At 41.4% G+C, this 14858-nt stretch overlaps 1 protein-coding gene across 3 annotated transcripts in view; it reads left to right on the top strand.

The window, feature by feature from the left end:
• LOC103358652 (uncharacterized) overlaps positions 1–6453 on the top strand; it is a 21326-nt gene extending 14873 nt beyond the window's left edge. Inside the window, exons 8-12 of one of the 3 annotated variants that reach the window (XM_008283699.1) lie at positions 1890–1934; positions 2459–2559; positions 3109–3150; positions 3588–3620; positions 4413–6453. In XM_008283699.1, the coding sequence (XP_008281921.1) occupies positions 1890–1934; positions 2459–2559; positions 3109–3150; positions 3588–3620; positions 4413–4424 (233 nt within the window). In that variant the 3' untranslated portion in view covers positions 4425–6453. The other 2 variants (XM_008283700.1, XM_008283698.1) reach the window with 2 other exon arrangements.
• The last annotated feature ends 8405 nt before the right edge of the window (positions 6454–14858 follow it).

Below are 14858 nucleotides of genomic sequence, written 5' to 3'. Positions count from 1 at the left end.
GGCAGGGGTAAGACATCTAAATGGAACTTTGATTTGACTGCATGGTCGCTGTGTTTACAGTAACCGTGGAGAATACTCATTTATGGTTTGAAAAAAACTCAAACAACGAAGTTCCAGTCAAGAGTGTAACCACCGTTTTGAATTTAGTTCTAACTGTGACACTCTTAAGGAAAGAAATCAGGAGAATTTATCAGGAAAATGTCTGTGAAGACTCTCAGTCATCCAGGTCGTGGTTGATTAATGGTAGCAACTGGACTTGCTTGAGTTCCTTGAAGACGTTCCACCTCTCATCCAAGAGGCTTCATCAGGTCTGACTGACTAGTTGGGAGTTTTCAGATATTCTTAAGGAGTCATTAACACCTGAGTTTTGGTTTCAATTGGGGGTTTGTTGCTCCTCCTCCTCGTTATGTGAGTCGTTTGTGCTGCCACAATGGGGTTTGTTAAGGTCTTTTGTGGCTAGGTGTTAATGGCTCCTTAAGGATGTAAGTATCTGGAACTAGTCAGTCAGAACTGTTGAAGCTTCTTGGATGAGAGCTGAAATGTCTTCAAGGAACTCAAGCAAGTCCAGTTGCTACGATGAATCTACGAGAATTTATCAGGTCATGCAAATCAGAAAACTACAATAGTGCTTTTTGTAAAGATCACCGTAATCTCATCCTCCAGTGTGTAACAGCTGCGTTGGTCCACAGCACAAAGACGTATTAGCTTCACAATGAAAACTGTAGAATTGTGAGATTCTTCATTATTTTTGGCCTTTTCTTTTCCACTGGCCTGCGTCACAGGACTTTCACCCACGTTTCAATTCCCACACGATTCCACTTTTTCGTGGCTTTTCACTCTTTTCTTTTCAGGCACTGTTTGCCTTGATTCACGCTGATCCTGCACTTGAACTCCAGCCTCGTAGCATGCTGGGACAAAACACTTGGTTAAGGTCATATTAAAATACACCCAAAGAAAAAAAAAAGAAAAACACAAGCATCTTACAATTTTACAGCCTTTTTTTCTTTTGTGAAACTAATAAACTCTTTGAACCAACACAGCTAATCTGGGCTGTTCAGATAAAAGCAGTAATAAAACACAAAGTTAAAGAGAGCGATAAAGCATTAATCGTACATTATCGATGATAATTTCCCTCGTCAGGCACAGCTGGCAGCAGTAATCCTGCTTCACATCACAGACTGTAGATAAAAGATTAACCTCTGTGTCTGGAAAATGAAGCACCTGCATTCTTTGTAACAGCCAGCAGGGGGCGACTCCTCTCATTTCGACTGTATAGAAGTGTATGAGCAAATGAACCTGCTTCTTTTTTGATTTACTACCTCAGTAAACATTTTCCTCATGAGTTTATGGTCTCGATGGCTAGTTTCACCTCTCCTTCAATGCAGCAGGATGTTCATTTTGCAAATTGTATTCTAATTCAAAGTAAAACAGCTTTTAGAAAAGCTTTACAAAAGCAAAGGTAGGAAGACTTACAGGTTGGCTCACAAATGCTTGTCTGGTTTATGTCGCTCTAATTAAGGAGGAGGAGAGCTTAGTTTCCGAGCTGGATTGCATGTGTTGATGTGATTTCGAGCGCAGCATGATACAGCATTGGCAGCTCAGCATATATGAATGCAAGGTTTTCCAGTGGCAGAAACAAGATTTGTTATTCCTTCTGCATGAGCTTCGTCTTTTACAATCAGTGAAATGAGATTGCAATTTGGTGAGAATGTCTAAACATTTACCACAAAAAAAAGACACTGATTGTAGTTTTCTTCTTTTGCCTTGTGATTAAAAAAATAAATAAAAAATTTGAAGATTGTACAAGATAATTAAATAGTAGTTTCCTGGTCATACGCTGTGAGTTTACAGTTGTACTGATGAACTTTTTTTTTTGCATCTGCTCATAGGTTCACAGAAGTACAACAAAGGTTCAACAGATACACGTGACACAGGTACAGTAAGTGTTTGACTTCATCAAAATGTGCAGATTTGGGTTTGTTTTAGTAGTTTAAAAAGGGTCCCTATTAGCCGAATGCCAGAGAAATTAGCTGCTCTTCACTAACGATGACACTGTGTGCACAACAACACGTGTGCTGATCAATGATGATGAAGACACAGAACAAAGAAATGCCAAAATAGCACATCGTCAATGTTTTAGTGCGACAGAATTCTACAAATCGTGTTTTCATTGGAGCTTATTAGGAGTTGCGAAGCTCCCTTGTAGTTCACACCCTGATTGAGTGAAAAAAACACTCCAACTGCTTGAGATTCAGTGACAGCAGTGCTCCAGTTTAGCAGCATTTGAGCTCCAACAGTTTCCCCTCCAGCGGCCTCCAGACCCGGGTTCAGCCCTCAGCTCTGAGCTCCGTTAACCTTATCGCTGCCTTTATCTCAGCTGAACCACTCTGGCTGTAGCAGAGATACATGTTCTCCCTGCAACACTTACAGAAATGTTCTCTTGTCTCTGTGTGAGCAGACATCTTGAACCTGAAGATTTTACTGGTGATTTCTGTGATACTGAACGTCACCGTGCCGGTCATCGTTTACCTGCGAATGCGTCTCCAGAAAAAGCAGCAGGTGAGCAAAAATGTGTTTCTTGTTTTTGTGTAGCTCCTTTATGTTGCAACCAGTTTAGCAGCTACAGGTAAGGAGCACAGCGGCATGCAGGAAGGTACAGTGGGATTATATATGAGCCAAGGATATTCAAGTCATGTCGATGTTGATTTCTGGGCTGCAAGGTGGAGCGGTGGTTAGCATCGTTGCCTCGCAGCTAGAAGGTCGCCGGATGAGGATCTTTCTGCGTGGAGTTTGTATGTTCTCCCCGTGCAGCGTGGGTTCTCTCCGGGTTCTTCCTCCCACTCAGTCCAGAAACATGTTGAGGTTAATTGGTGATTCTAAATTGTCCATAGGTGTGAATGTGCTTGTTTGTCTGCCTTCACCCTAAATCAGCTGGGATAGAGTCCAGCCCCCCTAGTGAGGATTAAGCGGCGTATAGATGATGGATGGATTTTCATACGTCAGTCACTCTTAATCTGGAAATCAAATCAACCAAAAAAAAAAATCAATCTATTTCTTACAACATCAAAATAATTAAAGTTTCATTTCTTTTTTTTTTTTTTGGAAAAGATGGCAAACGGAGCCTGGATCTGGTCAGACACAGACCCGAAGGTACTTCTGATCGAAACTGTGCAGCGCATGCTTCCCTTCTTCCTCGATCCCACTGTTTCCCTGCTGTGGAATGTGTTTGTTTAGGATGATTAACAGCAGTGCAGGGCATAAAGAGGAAGCTATGTTAAAGTTGTTGTTTAACCACCTCTGTGTCGGGCAAAGTCGGAAACAACCGTCCAGTCAGAGCAGCTTTAATGAATGATTGCCAGAAGTTTGTTTTTATGATCAAAGAAAGAAAAAAAAAGTGTTATATGACATTACAAGCTTGCCTATATTAAACTTTTGTTTTTTTTTTTTTGCACTAATCTCTGCGTTAACTCATCTCTGCACTGAATGAATTGATTCTCCTGCTATCTGAACCCACAACCTCTGGTCCTGTTAGAAGCATCCCATCAGGCTGCAGCTTCTAACAGCATCTTATTTTTTTTCTCTTTCAGCCAAATGGAAATGTGGAAATGGTTCCATTGCAGGTAACTATGAGACTGCAGTGTCTAATGAGCTGCACGAGGACGTTCACACATGGTGCATTTCCTTTCACGCTGTCTTTAAAGGAACGTTTCACAGTTTCGGGGGTGACTAATGTGTGGTATTGATAATAACTGATAATCAAATAGCGCTTGTCTAGACACTCTAGTTATCCGTTCACACACATTCATTGCGGTGGTAGAGTTGCCAAAACAATCAGTCGAAAGACACTAAAAGAAAACTTGGAAGGACCTGCAGAGGTCATGATTCCTGCTGGGTTTATCACCCGGTGTCCTTTCACATCACACAGTTTCCATTTCTTACATGTTTTTTTTATAAACACGTTGATAGGAGCAGCTTCCGGTGACTCCCATAAACATAAATGACCCAGATTGATTTCGTCTTACCCAACTGGTCTCATAGTTATCTCTCTCTCTCTCTGTGTAAAAATGGACTTTGTGCACAAGTCCTTTATTATTGCTTTTTGGCATTTATCAGCTTTAGTGGGCAGGAAGACAAGCGAGCAAGGAGAAGAGTGGGGGAAGGACATGCAGCAAGTAACTGTAGGCCGCTGCATCGGGGACTTTAGGGCCTGTTTATGGGTCGCCCGCTCAACCTGTTGAGCTTCCAGGGCACCCAAGTCCTTTATTTGAAGTGACACAAAATGGATCCAAGAAAATGGATGGATGATAATAGTTCAAAGCACCGCCATGCTTTCAGCCTTTACAGCTGCACTGGTTGTAGGTTCTTGTTAGTGTCCAGACGCTGAGCTCTCTTCTGTCTTCTCACTGTCCCAGAATGACGCCTAAATTCAGCTGTGACTGAGAACAACACCAACATCTGCACTCTTCTGTATATTCTTCACGCATCGCAGCTGTGAAATGGAACACAGTATTATTGCCTCGGGGCCCACGTTGGAAAGGATCAACCGAAAGGCAAAGTCTCACTTCAACTGGGAAGACAAGTGAGAGTTACCATGCGGCAGCATGCCAGCTGGCTGAGCCACAATGCCGTCCCTGCCAAGCACTGTGTGTCCAAAGTGCAACAAAGACCTCCTCAAAGTCTCAACTGAGTTTGTGAATTTTAAGGAAGTCTGCTGGGAGAAGCTTGTTTTTCTCCCATGTTATTTTGAAGAGCAAACTGGGAAATGTTGAAGCAGGAATGTTGGTGTATTAATGAGGCAGACAAGAGCTAGAGAGCAGCAGGGCGAAGTACACTTCTTAATATTTGATGTGCAACCTTGGCAACATTTGTAAAATGTGGCAGCGTGAAGGCCTCAGCAGAGTTCTTACCGGTAATGTGTTGTTGTTCTTGGCAAAGCCAATTTATTGTGATGTGCAGCTTACACTTCTGGATTGTCTACACTGTGTCAATGAGTGCTTTGTGTCACATCAACCAACCTATCAGATAGGAATCACAAAAACCACGATAAAGTCGACTCAGCCTTTTACTTCTAGGATCACCTCCTCTGTCTTAACTTTCTGCGTCCAGCTGTCCAACTTCAGCACATAAAGCATGCGTGTGCAGTGATCAGTGTGTGTTGGTTGCTCAGGTTTTATTTTATGTTGTTTTCCATCCTGTGCTTTCAAATTGACTGTGATGAGGATGCAAGTGAAAAGCCGACTGTGCATCCATGAAATGAAATCTGAATAACTCTCAGATGCGTCTTTTTTTCATTGTGATACACTGCAAAGCTAGCCAGCATGATTATGCTATGCCACCTCTCCTGCAAAAATGTGATTAAAAATAGGTGCATGTTGTTGTTCTGGATAGGTTCTCCTCCATCAGGCTCATACAACTAAACTTCCTAAAGTTATTGTGTTGAATATCTTAGCATCATAGAAGATGAACTAATACTGTGCACATACTCGTTTGCATGTGACAAGTGGTCGTCAAACACACACAGTGTCAAATTATTCACCAGTCAGTCAGTGTCAGTAGGAATGTGATGCATGTAGATCCGTGTGTGTGTGACTTTGTGATTGTGTGGGTTAAAGCGGATCTTTACCATCTTCTACAGCAGGTTCTGTAGGTCTGTGCCAGTGTTGGAAACTGAGCCAGCGATCCCGTGAACCAGTTTAATGAACACCTTAAGTTCTCAGGTGTGCACGCTCCAGGTGCCACACTGTAAGAGCACTTAAGCTCTTGTAGGAGTTCTCCTGCTGTTGTTGTTGTGACAAGTCTCGGCTACTATGGTTTCTAAAGACTCCAAAGCTTTCTAGTGCTGATGGAATGAAGACTGATTTCCAGTCTCCTTAAGTACAAGATCAGCCTCTTTGTTCTGCCATTCATGGGAAACGCTGTGGAGCTCCCGCGCCGCTCTGCCTTGTTTGTCTTGTGGTTTCACAGTGTTTGTCTTTCAATGCATTTACTTTCTGTTCAGCCATTTACAAGATGTACTTATTTTTGCATGTTTTTAAAGCCATCTATTTATTGTGTCAGAGTAGGAGTGTGTGTGTGTGTGTGTGTGCTTGGTTTTGAACATGCAGCTAGGATGTGCCGTCCCTGTTTAGACTGATGATAATGCACAGACTGAATTGTGAGAACACTGAGAGAGCAGGAATCATGTTATATGCTATGATCGCCTTCTGTGTGGAAGTCCAGCCATATACATGAGTAAAAAAAAAGAAAAAATACATCTTAAAAAAAACACCAGGTTTGGAACACTAGGACTTGTATGTTGACTTTGGAACAGGAAGATTGTATTTTTCATTTTGGCAGCATAAGTGTGAAATAGTAAAGTAACAGAACAGCTCAGCTGTCACCTGGTCGTATATTTTTTGTCAGTGTTATATGTATTTTTTGTACCATCTTTATTCTGTAAAAGGAAAAAAAAAATGAAGAAGTGGGGCTGCAGGGTGGCTCGGTGGTTAGCACCGCTAGAAGATCACCAGTTCACGTCGTGGTTGAGGACACCCAGAGTTTACATGTTCTCCTCGTGCAGCGTGGGTTCTCTCCGGGTTCTCCGGCTTCCTCCCACACTCCAAAAACACCCTGAGGTTAATTGGTGATTCTAAATTGTCCGTAGGTGTGAATGTGAGTGTGCTTGGTTGTCTGTCTCTAAGTGTAGCCCTGTGATAGACTGGTTACCTGTCCAGGTGAACCTGCCTTCACCCTGAGTCAGCTGAGATAGACTCCAGCAACCCAAGTGAGGATTAAGCGGTGTATAGATGATGATGGATGAATGAAGAAATGTGTTCACTATTTGTTTCTGTAGAAGAATTCAGCATTACAGGTGAATGCTGATGTATATTACAGCATGTGTTGGTTTCTGTGAGTTTCTTAATGTTCGATGCCACCGTGTTTATTTCTGACGTTTGCAGGGCCCCAAAGTCAGAACTGTGTGCAAAAGTCATAATATAACAAATAAAGTCCTTCTGTTTGGACACTACGAGTTTCCTGGTCGTATATTTCCTCAAACGGTGCTTCATAACTTTCATTTTTAGAACAACTGCAAGATTTGTCACACTTTTTAATACAATATAGCTTTTCCTGTGATGTTTCTATGTCGTGAAGATAAAAACAATGGATATCTTTTAACACTAATAGCCACACATACCAGAAAGATCGTGTCAGTACAGCGTGATGATTGTGATCAGCCACTGAAAGGGAAAGACGGTAACACCGATTATCTTGTCAAAATTGCAGCAAGTGAACAGTCAGTTCTTGAAGTTGATGAGTTGGAAGCAGGGCAAAGAGGCAGTGGGAGGATCTGAGTTAATTTAACAAGGACCAAATAGTGATGGCCAGACAACTGGGTCAGAGCATTTCCAAATCAGCAGGTCTTGTGGGATGTAGTGGTTAGAAACTACCAAACAGCGGTCTTCTACTTGATCAAGGATCAAAACACTGGTTCAGAAAATTACAGTCAGCGAGCTGTTCATCTGTAACCAACTTCCCCAGCAATGGATAGAGCTTCATGTAAATGTGATGCAAAGCAATTGGCTTCTAAACAGACATTTAATTTAAATTGGCAAACGTGAATGGCTATCTGGTTGTGGAGGAGCTGTGGTTTAAACTTCGCTCTCCCTACGTTGGTGCTCAGATATGTCCTCTTGGCACACGATCCATCCAATCTGCAGCATCCGCGCCCTGTAAAGAAAAACCTCCCTACAAACATCTGGATATCAGTACTTTTCCTCTGAATAGCTGCCATATATGCTGCTCTTACTTCGAAGGGGGATGGTATGCCTATCAGTGCAAGGTACTGCTCGGTACCATTATCTGTGTACATTATGTGTGTGTATGTAGCTGCATTCACTCCATCTGACCCGGTTCAATCTCCCTGAGTTCAGTCTCTCAAGGCCTGCTTGAATCCTTCAAAAAGTACATATGCAACAAATTGTGCAAATCAGGGCTTCCTTGATTTTTCCTTATTAGATGAAAAAGGGACATTGAGAGCGACAACGAAAGAGAGACTGAGGAAGCGTGTGACGAAGTAGTTCTGAGGCTGTTCAGTTCCGACTTTAGTGGTTTTCAGGAGGAAGATGAAGACAGCGATCAATGACTTTTCCTGGTAGGCGACTGTATTTTTTTTTTTTTTAACCAGCCGTGTTACAGGCACTGCTCGGAAAAAAGCATTTATGGTACTTATTGGTGTATGTTACCGGTACGTATTTAATTAATAGTTTATAAAATCTTTCTGTGTGAATATCTCATGTTACAACGTGGACACCTGCAGCTTATAGACAAGTGCAGCCTGTATATGTACACATTTTTTTCTTTTTAAAGTCAGTGGGTACGGCTTATAAACAGGTGAGCTCAATCGTCTGAAAACTACGCCACTCCTTTTATATCACACACTGACATTATATCCCCAGTAGCTTCCGAATAAACATAACTGGCCTTAGATGGTTTCAGCTTCCATCAACTGATCTGAGATTTAATTGATCAATTTATCAAAAAGTTGTTTTACGCGTAGGTCCTTCAATTTTATATTGCCAAATATAAAAGCTCTTCTTCCTCCACGGGTGACGCCACGTGCAGTAACGTGATGTTTACGTAGGGCGGCACACAGTCCTGAGTGTGTTGATGTGGTAACAGAGGCTGCTGAAAAGATGAAGTGGACACTATCAACTTGTTATCAGCTCTCCAAACTCTCCCCGCTATGCTGCGCCGCTTGTTTCCTGCTCAGCGCAGCAGATAAATGTCCCACATGTACGATCGTCAGACGAGGTTTGGGAATCGTTTTTCAAAAAAGAGCTGCGGTGCCAGCAGCACAGTCGGATGTTGGTTTAGCTTTTCCCAGCAGCATGTCAAAAAACACACACTTGCTTGAACGCATTAGGCTTGAAGAGTTTCCAAAGACAACAAACAAAGAAGACAGAGAAGCCTGACAGTTCTACTCTCACTGATGGACGAATTCCAAAGACGAAGCCGCGCGCTACCCTCAGGGTGTTATCTGCTGAGTTTATTAACGTTTCCTGAATGATGAGAACCTCCAACTCATGGAACTCGAGGTCAGCCAGGAAAGGTCACCGATCCAAACTGACTTCCGTGCCTGATCGAGGAAGTCTAACGTGAACTGATAAAAAAAAAAAAAAACGTCCAAATAGTAAAAGCCTGTGGGAAACGTTATCACCTCCTCGTCTGCATGCAGTGAGCCTGAATGACGCACTGCTGGTTACGGAAAGTTGCAAAAGACTGTCGAAGCCAGCGTATTAACACTTCTCTTAATTTGACCCGTATGACGACAACTTTAACATGTGTGCAGAAGTTTAGCATTTCTGACTTTTGCAACCCCCCGGGGTCATATTAGAAAGTCTAGTAGTCCTGAGGGAACACCATTAATCAGGCAAGATGATGAGTTTGTGCTCATCTCTAATAAATCAGCCATTTCTTGGACTACTTTGCCATTACTCGTCCTTGTTTGGCAACCAGTCCAGTGTAGTTCTGTCCTATTTTTGCCTACACTAACTGTAACTTTGTCCTGCTGTCCATTTGATGCGTTGGCAGAAAAAGTTCTTTATCAGAATCAGAAAAACTTTATTTATCCCTGAGGGGCAATCTGGTGGACACATTAAAAATGAGAAAGAAAAAAGAAAAGACAAAAACCATGGGTGGGCGAAAGCAGCAGATTACAGTCGTCCTCCCATTTATTCATACCCTCTCATTAAATAAGGAAGCTGTAGCTGAAATATGTTGAAATTTACTAAAGTAATAATAAATAAAAATTTAGTGAAAATCATGACTTTGCTTTTGAATTGTGGTTCAACAGAAATATAAAAAAAACCCCAAAAAAACATGCATGATGGGACCCGTAAGCTAATATTTAGTTGAACAACCCTTTGAGCCAATCGCTGCCATCAGGTGTTTTCTGTAACTCTCAACCAGACTTCTGCACCTGTTGACAGGTATTCTGGTCCACTGCTCATCAGCAAAGTGCTCTAATTTGTCCGGGAGAGTTTTGCTTTTTTTTTTTTTAATTATTCTTTTCAACCACAATTCAAAAGCAATGTGTTATTTCACTTGATTATAATTTAGCAATTTTTTATTTATTATTACTTTTTCCAGTTTCTAGTTATGTGAGTGGCTATTGTGAATTTTGCCTTTTCTGTAATGGAAGGGGATGAATACATCTAAGGATGACTGTATGTGCAGCTGCCAGTAACAGTATGAGTGTTGCTGCAGAGGTGGTAAAGGTAGCAATGTTCATATAAGTGTCAGAGATGTAAAACAGCAGATTATGTATGTATTTATTCACCCTAGAAGTTGTTGCGTATAAACAAAGGTTCATGGTTCACGGAGTCTTTATTACCCCCCGTGGGATAATTTGCTCTGCAGCAATAAAACAATCAATCTGTGCAACAATCGCACAGGAACAACAATAAATAGCAAAGAGACAATAATAAATGAATAAAACAGAAAGTCGATATACTTGTTCAGCAGGAACAAAAGAACGCTTGTTAGTTCTGCATTTTGGCTGGATGCTACCTGCCAAAGGGTGGCTCTGATCCACGAGGACTGAACGGGCCCCACAGGGGAAAGATACAAAGAGAAAACTGTTTTATAAAAATACTTGGACACGGCCTAAGAGTGAATCTGTTTGCACAAGCGAGTGTTGCATAAATTACGAAATCTATGATTCAGGAAAGTGCAAGACTGAACAGAGAACTACTGTTTCACTTAATTACCCTGCAGGGAGGGAGGAGTGCTGGAGCTGAATCAGAGTTTGTCACCAGCAGCATTGGACATGACTGTCAGACTGCATTCTTTGTACATGATTAGTCAAAGCTTTGTATTTCGCCTCAGGCCAGAAAACCCACAGAGGTAGAAAATATAGGACAGATGGAAACTGTTGTCTTGCACAATACTACGGGGAATAAATCATAAAGCTCACTGCCCTCCTGTTTTAAATGAACGCTTTTGTTCTCTTAAGGTTTGTACGCACTCACCTGTGAATGTAAAGAATATATCTGCAAGATGAACTTTTTCAAAAGGTTTAATTTGGATTACAAAAGTCTGAATTTGGAAATCCCCTGTTTTGCTACCCGGGATCAGGTAATCCGTCCCACTGTTATGTTGGTCCTCCAAAGCAACATTTGATTGGATCGCTCTAATCCAGATAGAAAACGTCTCAAGATTTTCAACAATCATTTTTGTTTTAAATCATAACATCTGTTTAGGGGGTTATTTTTATGGGGACAAAATGTCTTCCTTTACTTTATTAAAGATTAGATTAGATAGAACTTTATTGATCCCTTTGGTGGGGTACCTCAGAGAAACTGTTAAGGGTTTAATAGGTGGCCGAATGTTTATTTTATCTACTTTATCACTGTAAAGTTTAAACAAGTCAAGTGCAAAACAGATAAATGTAAACATGTGATACAAATGTTGTCGTGTTTAACCCATTTTATTACAGTTCACTTCTGAAATCCATCCATCCATCATCTATACACCACTTAATCCTCCCTAGGATTCACAAAATTCAATGTAAAAGTTCATGCTGTCATGATAAATCTGTCAAAACTTTATTTCACTGTATGCTGATGATATTTGGTTGTAGCTTAGTAATTTAAAATCCAGTTTAGTGTATGTTATGGACATATTTTTGTCATTCAGTAGGTTCTATGGTGACAAAACAAACCTTTTAATAGCTTCTGGGTTTAAAGTGTGGGATAGAAGGTTTTGAAGTCACTGGGTTTAACAAGTTACTGTCATAAAAACTGGTTGAACCCAAACGTCATGGTTTATCTCTGGGACACTGAGAGGGTGAGGATTATACCTTAACCCTTTATTCAGTTCAATTCAAATAACTTTATTTATCCACTAGGGGCAATTCAAAAGCTCACTGAGTATTGAATATAAAGACATCAACACAATGGAAAAGAAAACACAGAATGAACAAATAGATTCATAGAGTCAGAGGACATGAGTTCCAGTCTGTTTAGCACAGTCATGATGTGATATGAAGCTGCACCTGCCTTCGCTTTAGGGTGGATGTGGACTTCCGGGGAATTCCTCGTCAGCTGGCTGTCACGGTCGAGCCTTTATGGGTCCAGTGACCATATTTGGTAACTTCCTTGGGCGTTCAACATGTCCGCCCTGTTCCTCTCCTTGAGGTTGAAGAACCACGTGCACCTTGATCTGGTTTTTATATTCGTGCCAATATCACTACAATAAATGTTCCAGGCACTTTATAAAAGATCCTGCTTTATTTTATATTCCTTTTTTAAAACTGTAGACGGGCAGGTTACCATATATGATAACTTTATTAATCTTGATTTGCAACATTTTTTATTTTAAGTCACAAAAGTAAAAAAAAATAAAAATCTTGAAATATACTTTAATAACACCCTGGGGTTGAAATATTCCTCTCCCAAGTCTTTCAAAGAGTGCCCTATAACGGGTTAACCTTGCAGCAGGTTAAACATAAACTCACAAAGGTATATGACACAGAGGAAGAGGGTGGACTTTGGGTGCGGGGGTGACACATTTACCAGCAGCAGCACACGATTCCTGTGGGCGGTATTGTGCACATACAGTCTATAACATTATACGATTCATTCAGACCCATAAAATCACTTTAACACATTTAGAAATTTCTGAATTGAGCTGAAGAACATTGCATATAGTTTAATTATTGGTCAGTCCAGTGTGTGAATTACAGATAGTGTTACATTACACATCAGCTCTTTTCTCTGCTGGGGAGGAGGGAGCCCAGACAGAGACAGGAAGAGACTGACTAGACGGGTCAGGAGGGTCGGCTCCGTCCTGGTCCGCTCCCTGGACTCCATAGAGGAGGTGGGTGAGAGGAGGATGTCAGCAAAGTTCACATCCGTCATGGACAACTCCTCTGAGAGACTGTGGGGGTGTTAAGTAACTCATTCAGCAGCAGACCGAGACATCCTCGCTGCAAGAAGGAGCGTCACCGCAGGCCATTCCTCCCAAATGCAATAAGGCTGAACAGCATCAGCACCACTGGCTGACCTCAAAATTAACACATGCTTACATTTTTGCACAGCAAATTTGCACAGTCTTTTTCTTTTTAAGTGTCAATATTGATTTTTTTTCATTCAATAGTATTTTTTTTTGGTCATCTTGTGTACATATTTATTTTATTAATTAATTATCGTTACTTTCTTTTTCTATATTTCTTGCATGCTGCTGTGTCCGGTGGCCGGGAAATGCAAAATAAACTTACAAGCGTCGAAACACTTTTACAAACTCCCGAAGTAAATCAACCAGAAAGGGACTGTACCAACTCTGGGACTGAACCAGAAGTGGTAACAGGGAGCGTCCAATAAGAGTTGTTGTTGTCATTTATGGAGTTCATGGTGACCCAAGATGGACAGCGACAGAGGGATGTTTTGCCTGTTGTGAGCCGATTAGCACAGGTACAACCCGGCTTCATTCAGTTTGCTTTTCAGAGACCTCAAGCTGATGTGAACATCGTGTAAACATGACATCATGTCATCAAGTGTCCCTCATTAAAACATCTGATGCACTGCTGCAGCATGTCTGGTCCTTCTGTCTGATCCATGCCCCTTAAAAACATCCCTCTGTAGCTGTTCATCTTGGGTCACCATGAACTCCATAAACGACAACAACAACTCTTATTGGACGCTCCCCGTTACCACATCAATCAATCCCAGAGTTGGTACATTCCCTTATCGGTTGATTTTACTTGTAAAAGTGTTTCAGGAGTTTGTTTCGCCACTTGTAAATTTGTTTTGCACTTCCTGGCCACCGTAGCTGTGGCATGTATATTTTCCCCCAATGGGGGATCAATAAAAATTATTCTATTTCATTTTTTTCAAGATGCACTTAAAAGTAGGAGCAATGAACTGGGCGTTGACACTGGTGCATGTTTCTTAGCAAACTACTCCACCTCGATACAATGACTCATAGAAGGGATTCATTCTAACGTCTTTCTGGACAAAACAGGGAGGTGGAATGGTAGATGGACATAGAATGAGGTCCATCACGTCAGAGCTTTGTCCTACTTTCATGTAAACCTGGAAATAATCAGAGACTTTGAGGATGTAGAAATATTTAAAGAACATTTTTCAGATTTTGCTCTATTTCAACTCTTCAGGTCTTCTTGGTACAAACGTCAGATTTCTGCATCCTTCGATTGAATCAGTGTTTAAATGACACTCAGGTGGATTTTTCCTTTTTTTAAGGAAATTAGCTTGTTTTTCTGCATGTCTCTGCGGAACATTGTTTACTTGCTAGCATTGCGATAATAGGAAACAGCATCGGAGTGAAATGAAAATGTCAGACGGGTCAAGCAAAGAGACGGTGTGTCAGTGTCACATAACAGCTGGACTGATGGGTTCTAAGGGGACAGGGGCAAGGAGCACGACAGCAAAAATAAAATCCTGTCAAACAAAGAAGCTCTTGTAATGTCCCCAGAGGATGAGGAGCAGCTCTAAAGCACTTCTCACGAGGGGAAACAAGGCCATAGTCTTGTAGTTGGCACAGACAGAGCAGGCTTTCACAGTGGATGGGAAAATATGTTTATATGCTAATGAGCTCCTAACAAAAATTAGTGGCAGAAACAGAACAGTTTACGTCAGGAGACCACCAGGAATGAGAATGATATCCACATGAGAACACAGTAGAACACGATGCTACATCTGGTTCTGCTGCTCTCGAGTTGGACCCTGCACTTGACCCGAAGAAACCAAAGAGTGCTGACTGTGACAGTCGCTCACCTCACTGGACAGTCATTTGGCCTTTTTACAAGTAGCTCCTTGAAATACCATCAAATTATGCAGAGATTGTTTATCAGGTTTACC

The sequence above is a fragment of the Stegastes partitus genome, unplaced genomic scaffold, assembly GCF_000690725.1.
Source record: "Stegastes partitus isolate 25-593 unplaced genomic scaffold, Stegastes_partitus-1.0.2 Scaffold324, whole genome shotgun sequence".
Taxonomy (NCBI): domain Eukaryota; kingdom Metazoa; phylum Chordata; class Actinopteri; family Pomacentridae; genus Stegastes; species Stegastes partitus.
Note: the sequence above shows the minus strand (reverse complement) of the source record. Positions and strands in the feature narration are given on the sequence as shown.